This window comes from Coregonus clupeaformis, unplaced genomic scaffold, assembly GCF_020615455.1.
Source record: "Coregonus clupeaformis isolate EN_2021a unplaced genomic scaffold, ASM2061545v1 scaf0195, whole genome shotgun sequence".
In the NCBI taxonomy this organism is placed as follows: Eukaryota; Metazoa; Chordata; class Actinopteri; order Salmoniformes; family Salmonidae; genus Coregonus; species Coregonus clupeaformis.
Genome location: NW_025533650.1, coordinates 27333 through 47500, shown reverse-complemented (window position 1 = coordinate 47500; position 20168 = coordinate 27333). Strand labels below are relative to the sequence as shown.

Here is a 20168-nt window from a genome sequence, read left to right as displayed (position 1 = left end):
TCCTCACACACACACACACACACACACACACACATACACACACACACACACACACACATACACACCTGCCTCACACACACACACATACACACCTGCCTCACACACACACACACACCTGCCTCTTACACACACACACACACACACACACACACCTGCCTCTCTCACACACACACACACACACCTTCCTCACACACACACACACACACCTGCCTCACACACACACACACACACACACACATACACACCTGCCTCACTCACACACACACACACACACACACACACACACACACACCTGCCTCACACAAACACACACACACACACACACCTGCCTCACACACACACACACACACCTGCCTCACACACACACACCTGCCTCACACACAAATAAACACGCTTGTTCACTAATGAGAACACACCCCATCTTACTTTATAATGACACAGCTGTCCAATTCTACAGAAGTTACCCACTTCAATCTGTATCTACAGCAGGGTTGAGGTCAACCACAAATTTAGATGAGGATTTTTCACAAATTGAATTTGGAGAGTCAGGTCTTCAATGTGACTCTCCTTCTCACCAAGTGGGAACTCTTGCTATGGAAACTCTGTTAATCTGTATCTGCTGACACTCATTGTAAAGTAAGCCTCAAAGACACACACACACACACACACACACACACACACACACACACACACACACACACACACACACACACACACACACACACACACACACACACACTCACACACACAGACACACGCACACATACATTATTAGTGTTCTCTACTGTGAACCCTGTTGCTCCTCTAGTCCTAATTTTCATCTCTCTGTAGTTTATAAATTTATACTGCACCCTGGTGGTTGGTAGCAGTATCGCAACACATATTTTTCTCCAATCACTGGCCTGCTAGAACATAATGAGATTCAATGAGAGCACCATGATATGTTTTATGAACTGAGTATGTAGGATACGTATCTCTCTAGTATCAGAGCTATCTAACTCCTCTCCTTTTCTCTTCCCTCTCTTCCCCTCCTCCCTCTCTCCCCCTGGTGTGGCCCTCTTCCAGAAGACAGGAAGTTGTTTGTGGGCATGCTGGGTAAACAGCAGAGTGACGAAGACGTCAAGAGGCTGTTTGAGCCCTTCGGCAGTATAGACGAGTGTACTGTACTACGTGGCCCAGATGGTACCAGTAAAGGTTGTGCGTTTGTGAAGTACCAGGGACATGCTGAAGCTCAGGCTGCCATTAGCACCCTGCATGGGAGCCGCACACTGCCTGTAAGTCACAGACAAGTCTTCTTACCTCTCTCTATGTAAGTCACAGACAAGTCTTCCTACCTCTCCCTCTGTAAGTCACAGACAAGTCTTCCTCTCCCTCTGTAAGTCACAGACAAGTCTTCCTACCTCTCCCTCTGTAAGTCACAGACAAGTCTTCCTACCTCTCCCTCTGTAAGTCACAGACAAGTCTTCCTACCGCTCCCTCTGTAAGTCACAGACAAGTCTTCCTACCTCTCCCTCTGTAAGTCACAGACAAGTCTTCCTACCTCTCCCTCTGTAAGTCACAGACAAGTCTTCCTACCGCTCCCTCTGTAAGTCACAGACAAGTCTTCCTACCTCTCCCTCTGTAAGTCACAGACAAGTCTTCCTACCTCTCCCTCTCTAAATCACAGACAAGTCTTCCTACCTCTCCCTCTCTAAATCACAGACAAGTCTTCCTACCTCTCCCTCTCTAAATCACAGACAAGTCTTCCTACCTATCCCTCTCTCATTGTTATGGGAAAAGTATTCTGTACAGTAACAGTATAGCATATAGTATATGTCCTGTCTCTGTAAATGGTTTGATAGGTACTTTATTTACCTTTCAACATAAATATGCGTTTCAAAACAGTGCACCAAATCTTGGTTGATTGTTTTCCCAATATCGGGTAATTCAGTAAATCCATGTGTTTAACTTAAAGACCTGTGTATGTTTCCTTGCAGGGTGCGTCGTCCAGTCTGGTGGTGAAGTTTGCCGACACAGAGAAGGAGAGAGGGCTGAGACGGATGCAGCAGGTGGCGTCACAGCTGGGCATCTTCAGCCCCACCATGACACTCAACTTCCCTGCTTACAACGCTTACACACAGGCCGTCAGCGCACAGGCGGTAAGCACACACATCGTTACACACACACACACACGTGCATGCACACACGCACACATGCACGCAGGCACTCATACACACACACACTGGTTTGAGTGGTGCTTTGGGTATGAGAGGATGTGATGTTTTTCAAGGGTCTATCACTGGCCTAATCTGCACTAATGTTATTACTGAATGGACATGTCATTTAGCATTAGACATCTCTCGACAAAAACCACAGCAACACACATACACACTTCCTAGTAACCACAGCTTTTCTGTAACACAGCCATTAACCCCGTGGCTGGATATAATGGACATGTAATTACATCTCTATTCATCCTCCTCTCTCTCTTTCACCCTCCCGCTCTTTCTCTCTATCTTCCTCTCTATCTCCTTCCCTCTCTCTCTCGTTCTCTCTCACCCTGTCTCTCCCTCTCTCCTCTCTCTCGCTCTCTCGCTCCCCCTTTATTTTTCTCCACCCTCTCTATCTCTTTCTCTTTCTTTCTTTCTTTCTTTCTTTCTTTCTTTCTTTCTTTCTTTCTTTCTTTCTTTCTTTCTTTCTTTCTTTCTTTCTTTCTTTCTTTCTTTCTCTCTTTCTTTCTCTCTCTCTAGATTGTCCAGCAGCAGGCTCTGGTTGCTCAGTCAGCTTACCTGTCTCCTGTAGCAACTGTTGCCAGTTTACAGATGCAGCAGATGGCTGCGCTCAGCGCAAACGGAATCATTGCCACGCCCATCACATCGTCCTCCGGTACACACACACACACACACACACACACACACACACACAAACACACAGACACACAGACACTTACAGATGCTTACGGATACTGTATGTTAGTAATAACATGGACTGATCTAATGTTTACTATGCTATGCAGATCAAGTCTGTCTATTTGATGTACATTTACTGCTCTTCATTAGTTTCTAAATTAATCTGCTTATGAGTGCATCTCAATAGTGTAAAGTGGCTTCTTCTCCTCGTCTAATCAACATCCTTTACAGTGTACACTAATCGATTCTACACTAATCTGAAAGCTGGGAATTAGCTTTCACCAGTCCAGTTCATTTAACATCAATGCAGATTGAGGGAAGTAGACAAGGAGAGGAAGCCACTTTACAATAAGATGCACCCTTCCCTTAACTCCCTTTGCCCCACTAACCAATCATTGCTTCTCCCCTGCATTTATGCCCTGCCTTTTTCTCTTTCTTATACACTATAGAGTCTAGTAGCTGTCAATCACAATATCTCCTCCACTGTGATTGGTCCTCCCGGTTTGCAGGTACGAATACCCCTCCAACCATCTCAGCCACGCCTGTGCCATCACTACCTCCACCTCTAGGAGTCAATGGTTACAGTCCACCAACCAATGGACAGCAAGCATCGGAAGCACTATACACAAATGGCATTCATGCATACCAAGGTACGAGCTAAATTACCAAAGATAGAATATTTACCACGAAAATACTGAGATCTCCATTTGTCATTTGTTCCCTATATTCACTCTCTCTGCTCTGCTCCTCACTCCATACTTCCTTCCCTCCCTCCTTCCCTCCCTCCCTCTCTCCCTCCCTGCTTTCCTGCTTCCCTCCCTCCCTCCCTGCTTTCCTGCTTCCCTCCCTCCCTCCCTCCCTCCCTCCCTCCCTCCCTCCCTCCCTCCCTCCCTCCCTCCCTCCCTACTTCTCTCCCTCCCTCCCTCCCTCCCTCCCTCCCTCCCTGCAGCCCAGAGTCCAGCATTATCTCTAGACCCTCTCCAGCAGGCGTATGCAGGCATGCAGCACTACACAGGTGGGCCACAGTCACACACACTACCAGCTCCTTTGACACATACAGTGAGCTCCATAATTCATTGGACAGTGACCATTGTTTTGTTATTTTGGTTCTGTACTCTAGCACTTTGAGTTTGAAAGGATACAATGACAATGAGGGTGAAGTGCAGACTGTCAGCTTTAATTTGAGGGTATTTTCATACATATCGGATGAACCGTTTACGAATTATAGAAGCTTTTGTACATGGTCCCCCCCATTTTCGGGCATCAAAAATCATTGGACAGTTTAACATAATGTAGAATAAAGTAATCATTGTTAATATTTGGTCGCATATCCTTTGCATGCAATGACTGCTTGAAGTCTGCGATGCATCGCCATCACCAGACGCTGGGTATCTTCCCTGGTGATGCTCTGCCAGGCCTGTACTGCAGCCATCTTCAGTTCCTGCTTGTTTCGGGGACTTATTGCCTTAAGTCTCCTCTTCAGCATGTAAAATGCATGTTCAATTGGATTCAGATCTGGTGATTGACTCGGCCAGTCAAGGTTTTTCCACTTTTTGGCCATCAAAAACCCCCTTTGTTGCTCTAGCAGTATGTTTAGGGTCATTGTCTTGTTGCGTGATTAAGTGCCGTCCAATGAGTTTGGAGGCATTTGGTTTTATCTGAGCAGATAAAATATTTCTGTAGACTTCAGAATTCATTGTTCTACTTCTGTCTGCAGTCACATCATCGATGAAGACAAGTGAGCCTGTTCCACTGGCAGCCATACAGGCCCAAGCCATAACACCCCCTCCACCATGTTTCATGGATGAGGTGGTATGCTTTGGATCATGGGCATTTCTTTTTTTTTCTCCACACTTTTGTCTTTCCATCACTCTAGTACATGTTAATCTTTGTCTCATCTGTCCACAATATTTTTTTCCAGAACTCTTGGGGTTCTTTTAGGTGCTTTTTAGCAAACTGTAATCTTGCCTTTCTGTTCTTCAGGCTTATCAGTGGTTTGCATCTTGTAGTGTACCCTCTGTAGTCCTGCTGGTGTAGTCTTCTGCGTATGGTAGACTTTGACACATCTACACCTGCATCCAGGAGAGTGTTTTTGATCTGTTGGGCTGTTATCAGGGTTTTTTTCTTCACCATAGAGAGTATTCTCCGGTCATCCACTACAGTGGTCTTCCTCTGTCTACCGGGTCTTTTTACATAATTGAGTTCACCGGTTGTTTTTTTCTTGTTAATGATGAACAAAACTGTTGACTTGGGCATGGCCAGGGTTTTTGCAATGTTCCTGAATGATTGATTTTCATTTCTGAGCCTTATGACGGCCAACTTCATTTGCATCGACACTGCTGTCTTCCTCATGTTGTCACACCCCAATAACAACCTCCAAAGGCAATAGCAACGTCTAGAATCATTACTATTCATCAACAGCTCTCCTGCATTCACTAACGACACAAATGAATACACCTGCCTAACGACACACATCTGTGAAGCCAATTTAACAAATACTTGTAGTACCTTAAAATGGGGGGACCATGTACAAAAGGTGCTGTCATTTCTAAACGGTTCATCCGATATGTATGAAAATACCCTCAAATTAAAGCTGACAGTCTGCACTTCACGCTCATTGTCATTGTATCCTTTCAAACTCAAAGTGCTAGAGTACAGAACCAAAATAACAAAACAATGGTCACTGTCCAATGAATTATGGAGCTCACTGTATGTGCTTATTTTGCATCGTCAGAATGGAGTCCTCAATGCTCTCAGAGTAGTACAGTAATTACCTGCTACAGCAGGGTTCCCCAACTGGCAGTGATTTTATTTGGCCCCCCAACTTTTCTGAGCCCCCCCAAAAAAGTTGCATTTTATTTTTGTATTTTTTATCGTAGGACATAAAAGACTAAAAACACCAGCAAGTGATTTTACATTTGGAAATATTTTCCAAAGTATTCCCACACATAATAGAGATATATATGTGATGGTATACAAATGTAAGCTAGGTTTAAAATTATTATGTTTTAGTCAAATGTTATATCTGGATTCTTGCGGTCAATTTACAGTCTACAAATTATTTGTAATTATGTTCCGGCCCCCTGACCATCGCCTGAAGAAAAAATCAGCCCGTGGCTGAATATAGTTGATGATCCCTGTGGTACAGGGTCAGAGGTGTGTTCATCCATCTAATCTCTGTCATTGAGGGCATGTAGGGTAATCTGATCCTAGATCTGTGGTTAGGGGTGACTTGGACCTCCAGCCAGTGTCTCATCATCTGATGTCACTCTCTCTCTCTCATCACAGCGGCGTACCCTGCTGCCTATGGATTGGTCGGCCAGCATTTTCCACAGCAACCTACCCTGGTTGCCCAGCAACACCAGCAGCCCCAGCAACAGCAGCAGCGAGAAGGTGATGTCACGTCCTGTCTCTCAGACAGCATCTGTTGTGTGTGTGTGTGTCTCAGATTAGTGTGCGTGTGAATCACAGATCCTCATGAATATTTGTGCGAGTGTGTCTCTCAGTTGCAGACCCTAACGTATATGTGTGTTCCTCCCCTAGGTCCAGAGGGTTGTAATATCTTTATTTACCACCTGCCTCAGGAGTTCAGTGACAGTGAGATGCTTCAGATGTTTCTGCCCTTTGGAAACGTAATCTCAGCTAAAGTCTTTGTAGACCGCGCCACCAATCAGAGCAAGTGCTTCGGTAAGACAGAAAGAGAGGGATTGGAGGGAGGGAGAGATAGGAGAGAGGCAGGGATGGGTGAATAGCATGTATCCATGAGAAAAGGAAAGGAGGAGAAATGGAGGGAGATATTGCAATTCCACCTGTTGCTATGATACATGATGATTGTAACTCTCAGTTGCTGGTAGCATACTGTATGACTGTATCTCTGTCTGTTACAATGAAACAATGTGATTATTTACATTTTACATTTTAGTCATTTAGCAGACGCTCTTATCCAGAGCGACTTACAGTTAGTGAGTGAATACATTTTTTATACATGTTATATTACATTTCTGAATGTTTCTCTCTCTGTTCCCTCTCCCTCCCTCCCTCCCTCCCTCCCTCCATCCCTCCCCAGGTTTTGTGAGTTTTGACAACCCATCCAGTGCCCAGACTGCCATCCAGGCTATGAATGGTTTCCAGATCGGCATGAAGAGACTCAAGGTGCAGCTGAAACGACCTAAAGACGCCAACCGCCCCTACTGAAGGAGAGAGGAGAGAGAGAGAACGAGAGAGAGCGAGAGGTGAGAAGTGAGAGGGGTTGGGGAAGAGAGGGGGAGGAGAAAGAAGGAGAGAGGAGGGGAGGAGAGAGGAAAGAGAAGGGTAGGAGGGAGGAGAGAGGAGGGATACTTGGCTGTGTAAGGAAGAAGTGGTGGGAAAGAGGAGGGATACTTGGGTTTGGGGAGGAAACAGGAAAGAATGACAATGGAGTTTATGCAAGCTGCTGTCAGTCACAGCTTTCTAAAATGCTGATTGGTGAAAGGGCTATATGGAGAGAGTGGGCAGGATCTTAAATAATCAGTGCATATGTGGTAAAGAATATTAAACACATGAAATAACAAAAAATGCTTTGTAGGTAGTTCAATCATTTAGAGATATTGCAGCCAAATTAATCTCAACTAAATTATTTAAATATTGTTATCCAACTTCATATATTTTATTTATTTTTCTTTTCTGATGTTTTTTAATCTTTTCCTGAAACAACAACATACCTCACCCGAGATCCTCCCGTCCAATCATAATTCGCGGGGATCCCGTCACTATGGCAATGGTTACCTAGCGACCGATAAAGCCCCGACCTCCCTTCCTCTCACGTATTGTAAGTTGATTGGTTGGCCTGTGTCTGGGTTGCTGTGGAGGTGGATTGCCTGTGTTGGTTGCCCTTGGCGATTTTTTTGTTTGTTCCATCGCCCCGAGCAACCGGCCATGCACTAACCTGCATGCCCTGTTGCCGTGGTGACCACAGACTGTGTTTGGTGCATTGTGACTTTCTTTTGTATCGACCTGTGCACATACTGATCAATAACTGTCAATAACTGGGATCTGATTAAGTATCAATTGATTCGATTGAATATCTGCATTGACTGATGGATAATTGTATTAGATATTTGGGTAAATTCTGTATCAATGGTTGTTGTTTTTCACAGTTTAGTTTTTGATCAGTTTCTGTAGTGTTCTGTTTGCTGTCATTATTATCATTATAATTCTACTGTAGATTTGGGCTACCACTAGATTGAGGTGGGCAAGGGGGCTGTGTGTGTGTGTGTGTGTGTGTGTGTGTGTGTGTGTGTGTGTGTGTGTGTGTGTGTGTGTATGTGTGTGTGTGTGTGTGTGTGTGTGTGTGTGTGAGGGTGTCCAAAGTTAACTGTGTGATTACAGTAGGTTTATGAGTGTTTTCCTACAGTCTCTAACCAGGCCATTCAGTGTGTAATGGGGTAATAGGTAATGGAGCCCCTTCATGTGTTGTTGGGTTTAAAGTACAGATTTATACCGTTGGATGGTAGTTTGGAAACGTGTTGATCAGTACAGTTGAGGGGCAGACTGGATCAGAACTCGTAACCATTCCGCAGAACTCAGAACTATTCTCTGAACCAAGCCCTAGAACTATCCCAGTCCAGCCTAGTCCAGCCCAGCCCAGTCCAGCCCAGCCTAGTCCAGCCCAGCCCAGCCTAGTCCAGCCCAGTCCAGCCTAGTCCAGTCCAGCCTAGTCCAGCCCAGCCCAGCCCAGCCCAGCCTAGTCCAGTCCAGCCTAGTCCAGCCCAGCCCAGTCCAGCCCAGCCACCTGCATTTGGTGCTGATCATAGCCTATGTGGATATAGAGGTGGGTAACCACTTTGTAAGGAAAATGTGTGAAATTATTTAGCATGTGTAAGCTAAGCAATGAATGATAAATAACTCCCCAGAAACAGCACACATTCCTAGGATAAGTCCAAGTCCTAATTTACGTGCGCATCTCATAGTTTTAAGAGCCTTCATCACCTGGTCACATTTCCTTCATCTGCACTGACCTGAAAACAAATAACATGTGAAAACAATATGGCGGAAGATTAGCAGATCAGCGTAGAGAGAAAGGAGACAAGGGGAGGAAGTTACTTTAGACTATTGAGATGCAGCATTGGACTGTGGACCTCTGATGACGCTAAACTCTGCTGAGCTGGATTCTGATTGGTAGGCTGTGTGTCCTTGGCTTCTGATTGGTCAGACTGTCCACTGGCCTGACATTTTGATTGGTGTCTATTTCCCCTTCTTTTCTACCAGTCTATTTCCCCCTCCTGTTTTATATCTCTCTATCACTCCGTCTCTCCTTTCCTCCCCTCTATCTATCGCTCTCCCCTTCTCTCACCCCCCTGGCCGGTGTTTTGAGGTAATGGTATGTGGTTGTGATGATGGTGCTAAACATTGCCTCTTGCTGATTGGAGAACAGACTTAAACTATAGGAATTCTGGGAGAATTAATATACATGGGAAAAAGATTGGCTCTTGGTACGGGTAGAGGTTACTCATAGAGCCAGATCTAGGATCAGCTAACCTGCCCCAAATCAAAACGTTAACCATAAGGGAGAAAACACATAACTGACCTTGGATCAGTTCATCCAAATTTGAATAATCGAATAATAACATTCAAAGACTACAAATAAGAAAATATTATTGTAATGGCTTAAATTTACATGAGAAGCTACCACAAAATTCTAGGCTACTTGTGGACTAAGGGAGACTGTCACCCAGAAGTTCTATACTGCAACTGCCAGAGAGTGATGCATGTTGGGAATCTTTGCTTGCCGTGATCTAAGACACAAGTACAATGTGTGCGTGCGCACGCGCACAACACGGACCACACACACACACACGGACACACAGACACTCACACACACAATTACACAAAAGGCAAAAGGCCTCCTAAATGACAACAACAACATTAATGGATATTTCACTGTGTTGAGTTGCATGCCCTGGACACTGTGTATGTCTATGTTTAAAAGCACCATGATGTTATCCCTGTTGAAAAACACAGAGGTTTACTATAGTATCCAATGATGCAGACTTTGTAGGGGTAAACTGTTTTGTGCAAATGTATTCTGGTAATAGATTTGAGTTGGAAATGTCATCCACATGAGGGATGAATTGTTTCCATACTGTTATTTCTTTGTTCTCTGATATATAGATTATAGTAGAGGGAAAACAGAAGACTATATCCATGTCCTAACAAGCTCTCTCTCTCTCCCTCCCTGTCTCTTTCTCTCACTCTCTCTCTCTCCCTCCCTATCTCTCTCTCTCTCTCTCTCTCTTTCTACATCTGTGCCCCAACCCCTCCCTCCCTCTCTCACTCTTTCCTTTCTTCGCTCTTGCAGGTGAAGTTTTCAGACTCTGGCTGTGGTGGAATCCCAGCGTGCATTGCGCCCTTAGACCTACTACCTTTCTTTTGAGCGACGGGGAACAGCAGACACACACACCACACACACACACACACCACACACACACCACACACACACATTGCACTCTAAAAGGGCCAAGGCACAGATATTGACCAATGTACATAGTATAGGCCTCGCACACACAAACACACACATACTTTCAAATACAGATATGTCAGTAATCCTACCCATTGAACTGGGCTCAGTTTGAAAATGGTTTGTGAGGAGTCTGGAGTGTGTAGGGTAGTGAAGATCACACACATACACAGACCCAGGAAGTACTTACTAAGGTCATTGATGAGGTGATGAATAATGGTGATATATCACTTCTTTGGACCATAACATGTCTATTACATGTGTATAACATGTGTATAACATGATACAAATAGGAAGGCCTCATTTCGTAATAAAAAAAGCAAAACAGGAAAAAATATTGAGACAAAATGAGTAGTTTAGAGAAACTTTGGAGAGAGATCCTTATGGCCTGTAAATAATTTAGTTTAAGAAGAGTAACATCTAGAAAATTACAAAAAAATGCAAAAAGAAGAGTACTTTAGAAAAATCACTGAAAAATGACACAATATTATTATTATTACTGTTATTATTATTATTATTATTATTATTATTATTATTATTATTATTATTATTATTATTATCTTCGTTAAGGGATATTGTATTAGAAATAAAGAAAGGGGAGAATCACAAACATATTTTCAATTTCTACTTAGATTTTAGGATAAATGTGGATGGGAGGGACTGCACCTTTTCTGAGAGGTTTTAATATTTGAACTTTTTTTTTTATTGACTAATTTATCAATTATTTTTGTTAATAGGGAGAAATGATGAAGGGTTTAAATGGGTTACAAGTTTCTGATTTTAGAATTTTTTAGAGCAAAAAAGGGTCTGTTTCTGTCAGACTCTGCAATCGAGTAATTATAATTATGAATTAATTATTACAACAATTATATTTATTTCTTATTTATTGAGTCCTGTTTTTGATCCAATCTCTTTTTAAGTTAAAATAAAAAGTATTATACATCAAATATGTTTTTTGTGATTTATTGTGTGTGTTTGTGTAAGAGAGAGAGAGAGAGAGAGAGAGAGAGAGAGAGAGAGAGAGAGAGAGAGAGAGAGGGGGAGGGAGAGAGAGAGAGGGAGGGAGAGAGGAGAGTGCGAGACAGAGAGGAGAGAGAGGGAGAGAGGAAGAGAGAAAGTGAGCGAGAGAGAGAGAAAGAGAGAGAGAGGGAGGGAGAGAGAGGAGAGTGTGCAGAGAGAGAGAGAGAGAGAGAGAGGGAGGGAGGGAGAGAGAGAGAGGAGAGTGCGAGAGAGAGAGAGGGGAGAGAGGGAGGGAGAGAGAGAGAGGAGAGTGCGAGAGAGAGTGCGAGAGAGAGACAGAGAGAGGAGAGTGCGAGAGAGAGAGAGGAGAGAGAGGGAGAGAGAGAGAGAGCGAGAGGAGAGTGCGAGAGAGGAGAGTGAGGGAAGGAGAGAAAGAGAGAGGAGAATGCGAGAGAGAGAGAGGAGAGTGTAAAGAGAGAAGCGTAGAGTGTAAAAATATGTAAAAGAGAGAGAGAATGAAGAGTACAGGTTGTAATTGACCAGTAGAGGGCGAGACAGGCGCAGATTCCAGTCTCCACCTCAGTAGGTAGTTTTTGAGAGAGGTTCTAGTAGATATGGTAGGTAGGCTATAGGCCTGCCGCGAACCACCAGTAGTTATCTAGGTTGATGTGTTAATGGGCGAGAGAGTGTGTGTTTATCAGTCATTCTTTATGAGTGCCTGAGTGTGTATGGTGTTTATAAGTAGTTGGGAATGCTGCTGCATGATGGCTCTGTGATTGTAATCAGACCACAGTCAAAGGTTGGCTCTGGGCTGAAGTCTGAGATGGTGCGTTCACTTAATAATATGTAGCCTAAATGTGCATTAAATAATGTAGCTAAACCTGTCTGCAATACATATCTCAACTTCAATATACACTACCAGTCAAAAGTTTGGACACAGCTACTCATTCAAGGGTTTTTCTTTATTTGTAATATTTTTTACATTGTAGAATAATAGTAAAGACATCAAAACTAGGAAATAACACATATGGAATCATGTAGGAACCAAAAAAGTGTTAAAACAAATCAAAATGTATTTTATATTTGAGATTCTTCAAATAACCACCCTTTGCCTTGATGACAACTTTGCACACTCTTGGCATTCTTTCAACCAGCTTCACCTAGAATGATTTTCCAACAGTCTTGAAGGAGTTCCCACATATGCTGAGCACTTGTTGGCTGCTTTTCCTTCACTCTGCCGTCCGACTCATCCCAAACCATCTCAATTGGGTTGAGGTTGGGGGATTGTGGAGGCCAGGTCATCTGATGCAGCACTCCATCACTCTCCTTCTTGGTAAAATAACCCTTACACCGCCTGGAGGTGTGTTGGGTCATTGTCCTGTTGAAAAAGAAATGATAGTCCCACTAAGCCCAAACCAGATGGGATGGCGTATCGCTGCAGAATGCTGTAGTAGCCATGCTGGTTAAGTGTGCCTTGAATTCTAAATAAATCACAGACAGTGTCACCAGCAAAGCACCCCCACACCATAACACCTCCTCCTCCATGCTTTACGGTGGGAACTACACATGCAGAGATCATCCGTTCACCCACACCGTGTCTCACAAAGACACAGCGGTTTGAAACAAAAATATCAAATTTGGACTCCAGACCAAAGGACAAATTGACACTGGTCTAATGTCCATTGCTCGTGTTTCTTGGCCCAAGCAGGTTCACACAGTCCCGTCTGAACAGTTGATGTTGAGATGTGTGTTACCTGAACTCTGTGAAGCATTTACAGTATTTGGGCTGCAATTTCTGAGGCTGGTAACTCTAATGAACTTATCCTCTGCAGCAGAGGTAACTCTGGGTCTTCCATTCCTGTGGCCATCCTCATGAGAGCCAGTTTCATCATAGCGCTTGATGGTTTTTGCAACTGCACTTGAAGAAACTTTAAAAGTTCTTGAAATTTTCCGTATTGACTGACTGTCGTTTCTCTTTGCTTATTTGAGCTGTTCTTGCCAAAATATGGACTTGGTCTTTTACCAAATCTTCTGTATACCCCCCCCTACCTTGTCACAACACAACTGATTGGCTCAAATGCATTAAGAAGGAAATAAATTTCACAAATTAACTTTTAAGAAAGCACACCTGTTAATTGAAATGCATTCCAGGTGACAACCTCATGAAGCTGGTTGAGAGAATGCCAAGAGTGTGCAAAGCTGTCATCAAGGCAAAGGGTGGTTATTTGAAGAATCTCAAATCTTAAATATATTTTGATTTGTTTAACACTTTTTGGGTTACTACATGATTCCATATGTGTTATTTCATAGTTTTGATGTCTTCACTATTATTCTACAATGTAGAAAAATGTAGAAAATAAAGACAAATCCCTGACTGAGTAGGTGTGTCCAAACTTTTGACTGGTAGTCTACATATAATAACATAGGCACATTAGTTACAGGCCTGGGCCTAGTAAGGTACACTATGAGTAGCTTAGGCCTACACAGCAAATTCTCCAGTGTTAAATCAACACTGACGGTGTTAAATTTAACACTGGGCCAGTGTCTATACGGGTCCACACTTTTGAGTGTTAAATTATCACTGTGCTTAGTGCTGACGCTGTTACACTTTAGCCTTGTTTATAGCTGGTGCTAACATGGGTCCTTTGTCCTGATCGCTTGCGTTCTGATTTTACACATGGTATTACAATGTGTCTGTTATCCGTCCATGTGTCTGCATTGTGACCAGATTTCTTGGTCCCTTCCTTTATGTAAATTATTTCACAGCTATTCTTTCCAAATAATATTTATTTATTGTAAGACACATATTGATGTAATCAGTTAATGGTGCCACCTGTCAATAGGGCAGAATAATAAGGGCAGAATAATGATGATTTAAATGGTTTCTCTGTCCAGATCTGTCCACACTTGTAAGATATCCAGACAAAATATGTGTCTGACTACCTCTGGAGGTGGTCAGGATGATCTGATCACAATCAGATCACAATGTGTATTTTGATTGTCTACACCTGTCTACAAATGTGGGCACAATCAGAACGTGGAAACGATCAGGACAAAGGATGCAAGTTAGAACCAGGTATAAACGGAGCTAGAGTCAGTGTTTGTAGCTCAATTGGTAGAGCATGGCGCTTGAAACGCCAGGGTAGTGGATTCGATCCCCAGGACCACCCAAACCTAAAAATGTATGCACACATGACTGTAAGTTGCTTTGGATAAAAGCGTCTGCTAAATGTCATATTATTATAATTAACACTTTCAGTGTTATGCACATACATATTACATGTTAATGTTTTTAAATGTATGTAAATTGTAAAGTATTTTGTCTGTAATGCCTTTTTTCATTATATGTCGGACCCCAGTAAGACTAGCTGTCGCCATTGGCATCTGCTAATGGGGATATTAATAAATCAAATGCAATAACAACTCATATAGTATTTTAATCACTAGTGTATATAGTTTACAACAATGGTGTTATGCAATAATACCTTAAACATTATTTTTAACCATTACAACAAGTCTTTATTGGCATATGCTCTTATGTACGCATTTATAAAGACTTCAGAACTGGCAGCAGACATTAGACACTGTCACTGGCCGGCTACCATCCGGTACTCGACCCTGCACCTTAGAGACTGCTGCACTATCTACATAGCGTCATTGAACACTGGTCACTTTAATAATGTTTACATTCTGTTTTACCCACTTTATATGTACAGTGCATTCGGAAAGTATTCAGACCCCTTGACTTTTTCCACATTTTGTTACGTTCCAGCCTTACTCAAAAATTGATACAATTTTTTCCCCCTCATCAATCTACACACAATACCCCATAATGACAACGCAAAAACAGGTTTTTATAAAAAAAACGGAAATATCACATTTACATATGTATTCAGACCCTTTACTCAGTACTTTGTTGAAGCACCTTTGGCATCGATTACAGCCTCGAGTCTTCTGTGTATAATGCTACAAGCTTGGCACACCTGTATTTGGGGAGTTTCTCCCATTCTTCTCTGCAGATCCTCTCAAGCTCTGTCAGGTTGGATGGGGAGTGTCACTGCACAGCTATTTTCAGGTCTCTCCAGAGATGTTCGATCGAGTTCAAGTCCGGGCTTTGGCTGGGCCACTCAAGGACATTCAGAGACTTGTCCCGAAGCCACTCCTGCGTTGTCTTGGCTGTGTGCTTAGGGTTGTTGTCCTGTTGGAAGGTGAACCTTCGTCCCAGTCTGAGGTCCTGAGCGCTCTGGAGCAGGTTTTTATCAAGGATCTCTCTGTACTTTTCTCCGTTAATCTTTCTCTTGATCCTGACTAGTTTCCCAGTCCCTGCCGCTGAAAAACATCCCCATAGCATGATGCTGCCACCACCATCCTTCACCGTAGGGATGGTGCCAGGATTCCTCCAGACGTGACGCTTGGCATTCAGGCCAAATAGTTCAATCTTGGTTTCATCAGACCAAAGAATCTTGTTTAGGTGCCTTTTGGCAAACTCTAAGCGGGCTGTCATGTGCCTTTTACTGAGGAGTGGCTTCCGTCTGGCCACTCTACCATAAAGGCCTGATCGTTGGAGTGCTGCAGAGTTGGTTGTCCTTATGGAAGGTTCTCCCATCTCCACAGAGGAAATCTGGAGCTCTGTCAGAGTGACCATCGGGTTCTTGGTCACCTCCCTGACCAAGGCCCTTCTCCCCCGATTACTCAGTTTGGCCAGGCGGCCAGCTCTAGGAAGAGTCTTGGTAGTTCCAAACTTCTTCCATTTAAGAATGATGGAGGCCACTGTGTTCTTAGGGACCTTCAATGCTGTATACATTTTTGGTACCCTTCCCCAGATCTGTGCCTCGACACAATCCTGTCTCGGAGCTCTACGGACAATTCCTTCGACCTCATGGCTTGGTTTTTGCTCTGACATGCACTGTCAACTGTGATAGGTGTGTGCTTTTCCAAATCATGTCCATTCAATTGAATTTACCACAATTGGACTCCAATGTAGATGTAGAAACAGCTCAAGGATGATCAATGGAAACAGGATTCACCTGAGCTCAATTTGGAGTCTCATAGCAATGGGTCGGAATACTTATGTAAATAAGGTATCTGTTTTTTATTTTTTTATTCAAATAATTTAATCCATTTTAGAATAAGACTGTAATGTAACAAAATGTGGAAAAAGTCAAGGGGTCTGAATACTTTCTGAATGCACTGTATATACTATATTCTAGAGATGGCTTATCATATATAACTACTGCTGTACACATATTTTCTATTCACATACTGGCCATACTGTCTATACACACCATTCACATAGGGTGAGTTCAGAAAGAGTGGGACATCATATAAACTGGCACAGCTTAATCCTGAGGCTTTATTTCTTGGTCTGACAAGAGAAAATCTAAACTATTGTTACTAAGCCAATGCAGAGAAACCACATGATCGAAATCACATCACTTCATTGGTGTGACCTCATAGAGGGGGGCAGAGCAAACATCAAATGTTTTTTTTCTGTTTTGATGTTAAGGTATAAAACTGTCATAAATAATGCACTGTGCCAAATGGTGATGTAAATGTGCATCAAAATACATTTTAAAGTTGCTAATATTATGTTTCAATTTCGTAATTCAGTCATTTATTTTCAACCATAGCTAGCTAAAGTAGGACAGCATGGAGTGGCTGAAGTGGAACAGTCTTATAGGCTTTTCCAATGGAGGAAAGAGATCCAGTTTACATTAGGAACCCCCTGTACTTAGGCTAGGCAGGGCTCTGGTTCTTGTATAACTATATCCTGTTCATGCTTTCTTGTCGTACTATTATTAGTACTGTTATTTGAGTGAAATGAGAAAGTGTGACCCTTTTTGCGTTTCCCTCTTCTGTAACCTCTTCAGAACTCTATCCAACACATTATCCCAACACATGATACATTCTGAAATCCTCAGATGTTTCCTAATCACACACAATTGAATTTAATTTTCATTGGGTTACAATTAACACTATAATAATGGGGTCCCAGTTTACCTGACCTGCTTTCCCAGTCTACCAATACAAACTGAAAATATGGTTTTGACTCAGTGTACACAAATGGGTGTGTTATGCCTCCTGTGAATATGATATCCCCCCCCCAAAATAAATGTGTGTGTGATAATGAAACCTCTTGAGGATTTCAGAAATGTATAATGTGGTGTTGGGATAATATGTTGGATAGACGTCGAAAGAGGTTACAGAAGACAGAAATGCAAAAAGTGTCCCACTTATTCCGAATTCACCCTGCATATAGGCCTACTGTATTTTTACATTCCAGACTGGTCCAGAAGCTAAATTCCTGTCACGCCCTGACTCAGGGGACTCTTATGTGTTGAGTCAGGGTGTGAATATTCTATGTTGTGTATATCTATGTGTAGATCTAGTATGTGTAGATCTATGTTGGCCAGTGTGGTTCCCAATCAGAGGCAGCTGTCGCTCGTTGTCTCTGATTGGGGATCATACTTAGGCAGCCTATTGGCACTCATTAGTTGTGCGTTGTTCCGTGTTCAACCTTAGGACTTCACGTTTAGTTTGTTTGGTCGTGTGTTTATCAGTTTAATAAACATGTACGCATTTCACGCTGCGCCTTGGTCTGACCCATCCTTAAACGAACATGACAATTCCTGCAATTCTATCCATTTTGCCATGGGATTTTGTACTGTGTATTTAAATACTGTATTCTCGACATAGCTTATTCTATTATTTCTACTACTGTAGCATTTTAGTTACACCGTTTATGCACACCGCATATTTATTTATATACTGGATTTTTGACATACAGTAGCTCACTAATATATCTACTGATGTACTGTGTTGTGTTGGCTAAACATATAATTATTTGTATATCTTGTGTAAATTCATCCGGTGTATATCCTTATAGATTACATTTGGATAACTGTTACAGCGCTATTTGGGTTAACTGGATTCATTCTGACATTTCAAGATTGATTTATAATGTATTATTTGTGTAGCCTACTTGTTTGACATTTTACTGCATTGTTAGGAGCTAGTAACATAAGCATTTCACTGCACCCGCTATAACATCTGCTAAACTGTGTATGCGACCAATAAACTTTGATTTGAGCTTATAGATGACTTTACATTAATTACCACGACGCTCAGCACTGTGCTTGTCTGGTCTCATTTCATCTCATCTCATCTCATCCTCCTCGAGCCGCAGAACTCCGCTGACTTTTCTCTTTGAACCCGGCGTTCAGCTTTACGTGCAAATTGTACGATCAGCCACTTACTATCTGGTTCCATAGAAGTCCGTGCTGTTTTAACTCTTGCCCCCCTCTACCCCTCCCCCTCAGCTATGCTAGTCCAGCGGTAACATAATTCAGAATGCTATTCCAATTACGCGGGTAGCCTACATGTGCGCCACATTGGCCTATAGGCCTCAGTTGACATAGTTGACAAATAAATACATAAAATGACAAAATAATTTCGCTTTCCTCTCTCTCTGTGTTTTCATAATTTTCTGTCAATTCGCAAGTGGCTGAATCTCACCGGCGAGCAAGGAAAGCATAGTCCCTGTCTCAGTATGTGTAGCCAATGTATCTGATCCTGTCTGGATCAAAAGAGTATAACATGTTGCCGCCGTAGCATTTGATTGATTGATGCCAGCAGGCGTTTGGCCTCCCTTGATAATTTGTAAAAAAAATAAATAATAATTTGCCAATCAGCATTGAGCCCAGCTCAATTATGGGTTGTCTGGGTTCAGCAAAACGCCCCCAAGAGAGGCCAGTTGGGATTTGGCTTCAGACCAATCAAATCACTTCCTTTGCAAAAACATAATTTTCAGAAAAAGGTGTCTATTACTGGTCTGCTTGTGTTGATGTTAAACAATATGAAGAGAAAAAAAAGAATGTGTATGCACTCACTAACTGTAAGTCGCTCTGGATAAGAGCTTCTGCTAAATGACTAAAATGTTTTTAAAAATGTCCTGCAATGTCCTTGCTAAATCAGCGCTTTCCTAAGCCATGGATGGAGATGGGGATTTGGACTTGTGGTTTTCACTTAATTCTCTATACAGGCCAATGATTATGACACCAATTCTGATCTAACCATAAATGAATGTTGTGCCACTGGCCTGAGATGATTGAAGTTCAATATGTAGCCTAGATGTAGCATAGTAGACTCATATTATCTAGCTAGCTAATTTATCTGGTTCTTTGTTGCCCATGTGAGGAAGTCAGGCTAGCAAGCATTTTAGCTAGGTAGCCTATGACAACAAAAACTAAAAGTGTACAGAGCCATAGACCGTCTTGCCAAGATGAAAGAGAGGAGGATGGCATTGGTGTTCAACTAGTCTTCAAGTAGGGTGAGTCAACCTTTTTTGTTTTACTTGCGCATGCACACATGAATGCACACACACACATAAATCAGTAACATGGACAGCCACATGATATTTAGCTAAATTGATTGGACTAAATTGTTTTTGGTATCTTTAAGTTTGTTTTCAGTGTATTAAACTAAGCATATATAGCCTTGTTGATTTGATGTTTAAATGTTTAAGTTGAAATGGTGCTGAAATAGTGGAACCATGGAGTGGTTCTATATCAGTAGTTGCTTAGTAAACTGTCGAAAACACTAACTTGCTTGACCATGCTGCAGGTGATAAAACTGATTGTATGCAATATTTGCTTTGTGGACTTCACTGAACAGATGTTACTTTCCTATTTTGTGATGAAACAAACGTATGGTGTAGTTGAATTTATTCTGCCACTGTGTGACCTGTCTTTTCCCTGTCTCGGCCTTATTGTATATCACCGTGGCGTATGAACGAATGGGTTATAGAGCAAACAACGCAATTATCA

General features: G+C 42.4%; 1 protein-coding gene across 2 annotated transcripts in view; it reads left to right on the top strand.

Annotated features, from left to right (window-relative positions):
* The window catches only part of LOC121543164 (CUGBP Elav-like family member 3), a 43843-nt gene extending 32513 nt beyond the window's left edge, over positions 1–11330 (top strand). Inside the window, exons 6-14 of one of the 2 annotated variants that reach the window (XM_045214063.1) lie at positions 1066–1274; positions 1977–2138; positions 2730–2865; positions 3398–3538; positions 3838–3903; positions 6177–6281; positions 6432–6575; positions 6955–7120; positions 10225–11330. In XM_045214063.1, coding sequence (XP_045069998.1) covers positions 1066–1274; positions 1977–2138; positions 2730–2865; positions 3398–3538; positions 3838–3903; positions 6177–6281; positions 6432–6575; positions 6955–7082 — 1091 coding nt within the window. In that variant the 3' untranslated portion in view covers positions 7083–7120; positions 10225–11330. Of the gene's footprint in view, positions 1–1065; positions 1275–1976; positions 2139–2729; positions 2866–3337; positions 3539–3837; positions 3904–6176; positions 6282–6431; positions 6576–6954; positions 7121–10224 lie in introns of both variants that reach the window. The other variant, XM_045214062.1, reaches the window with a different exon arrangement.
* Positions 11331–20168: the final 8838 nt, after the last annotated feature.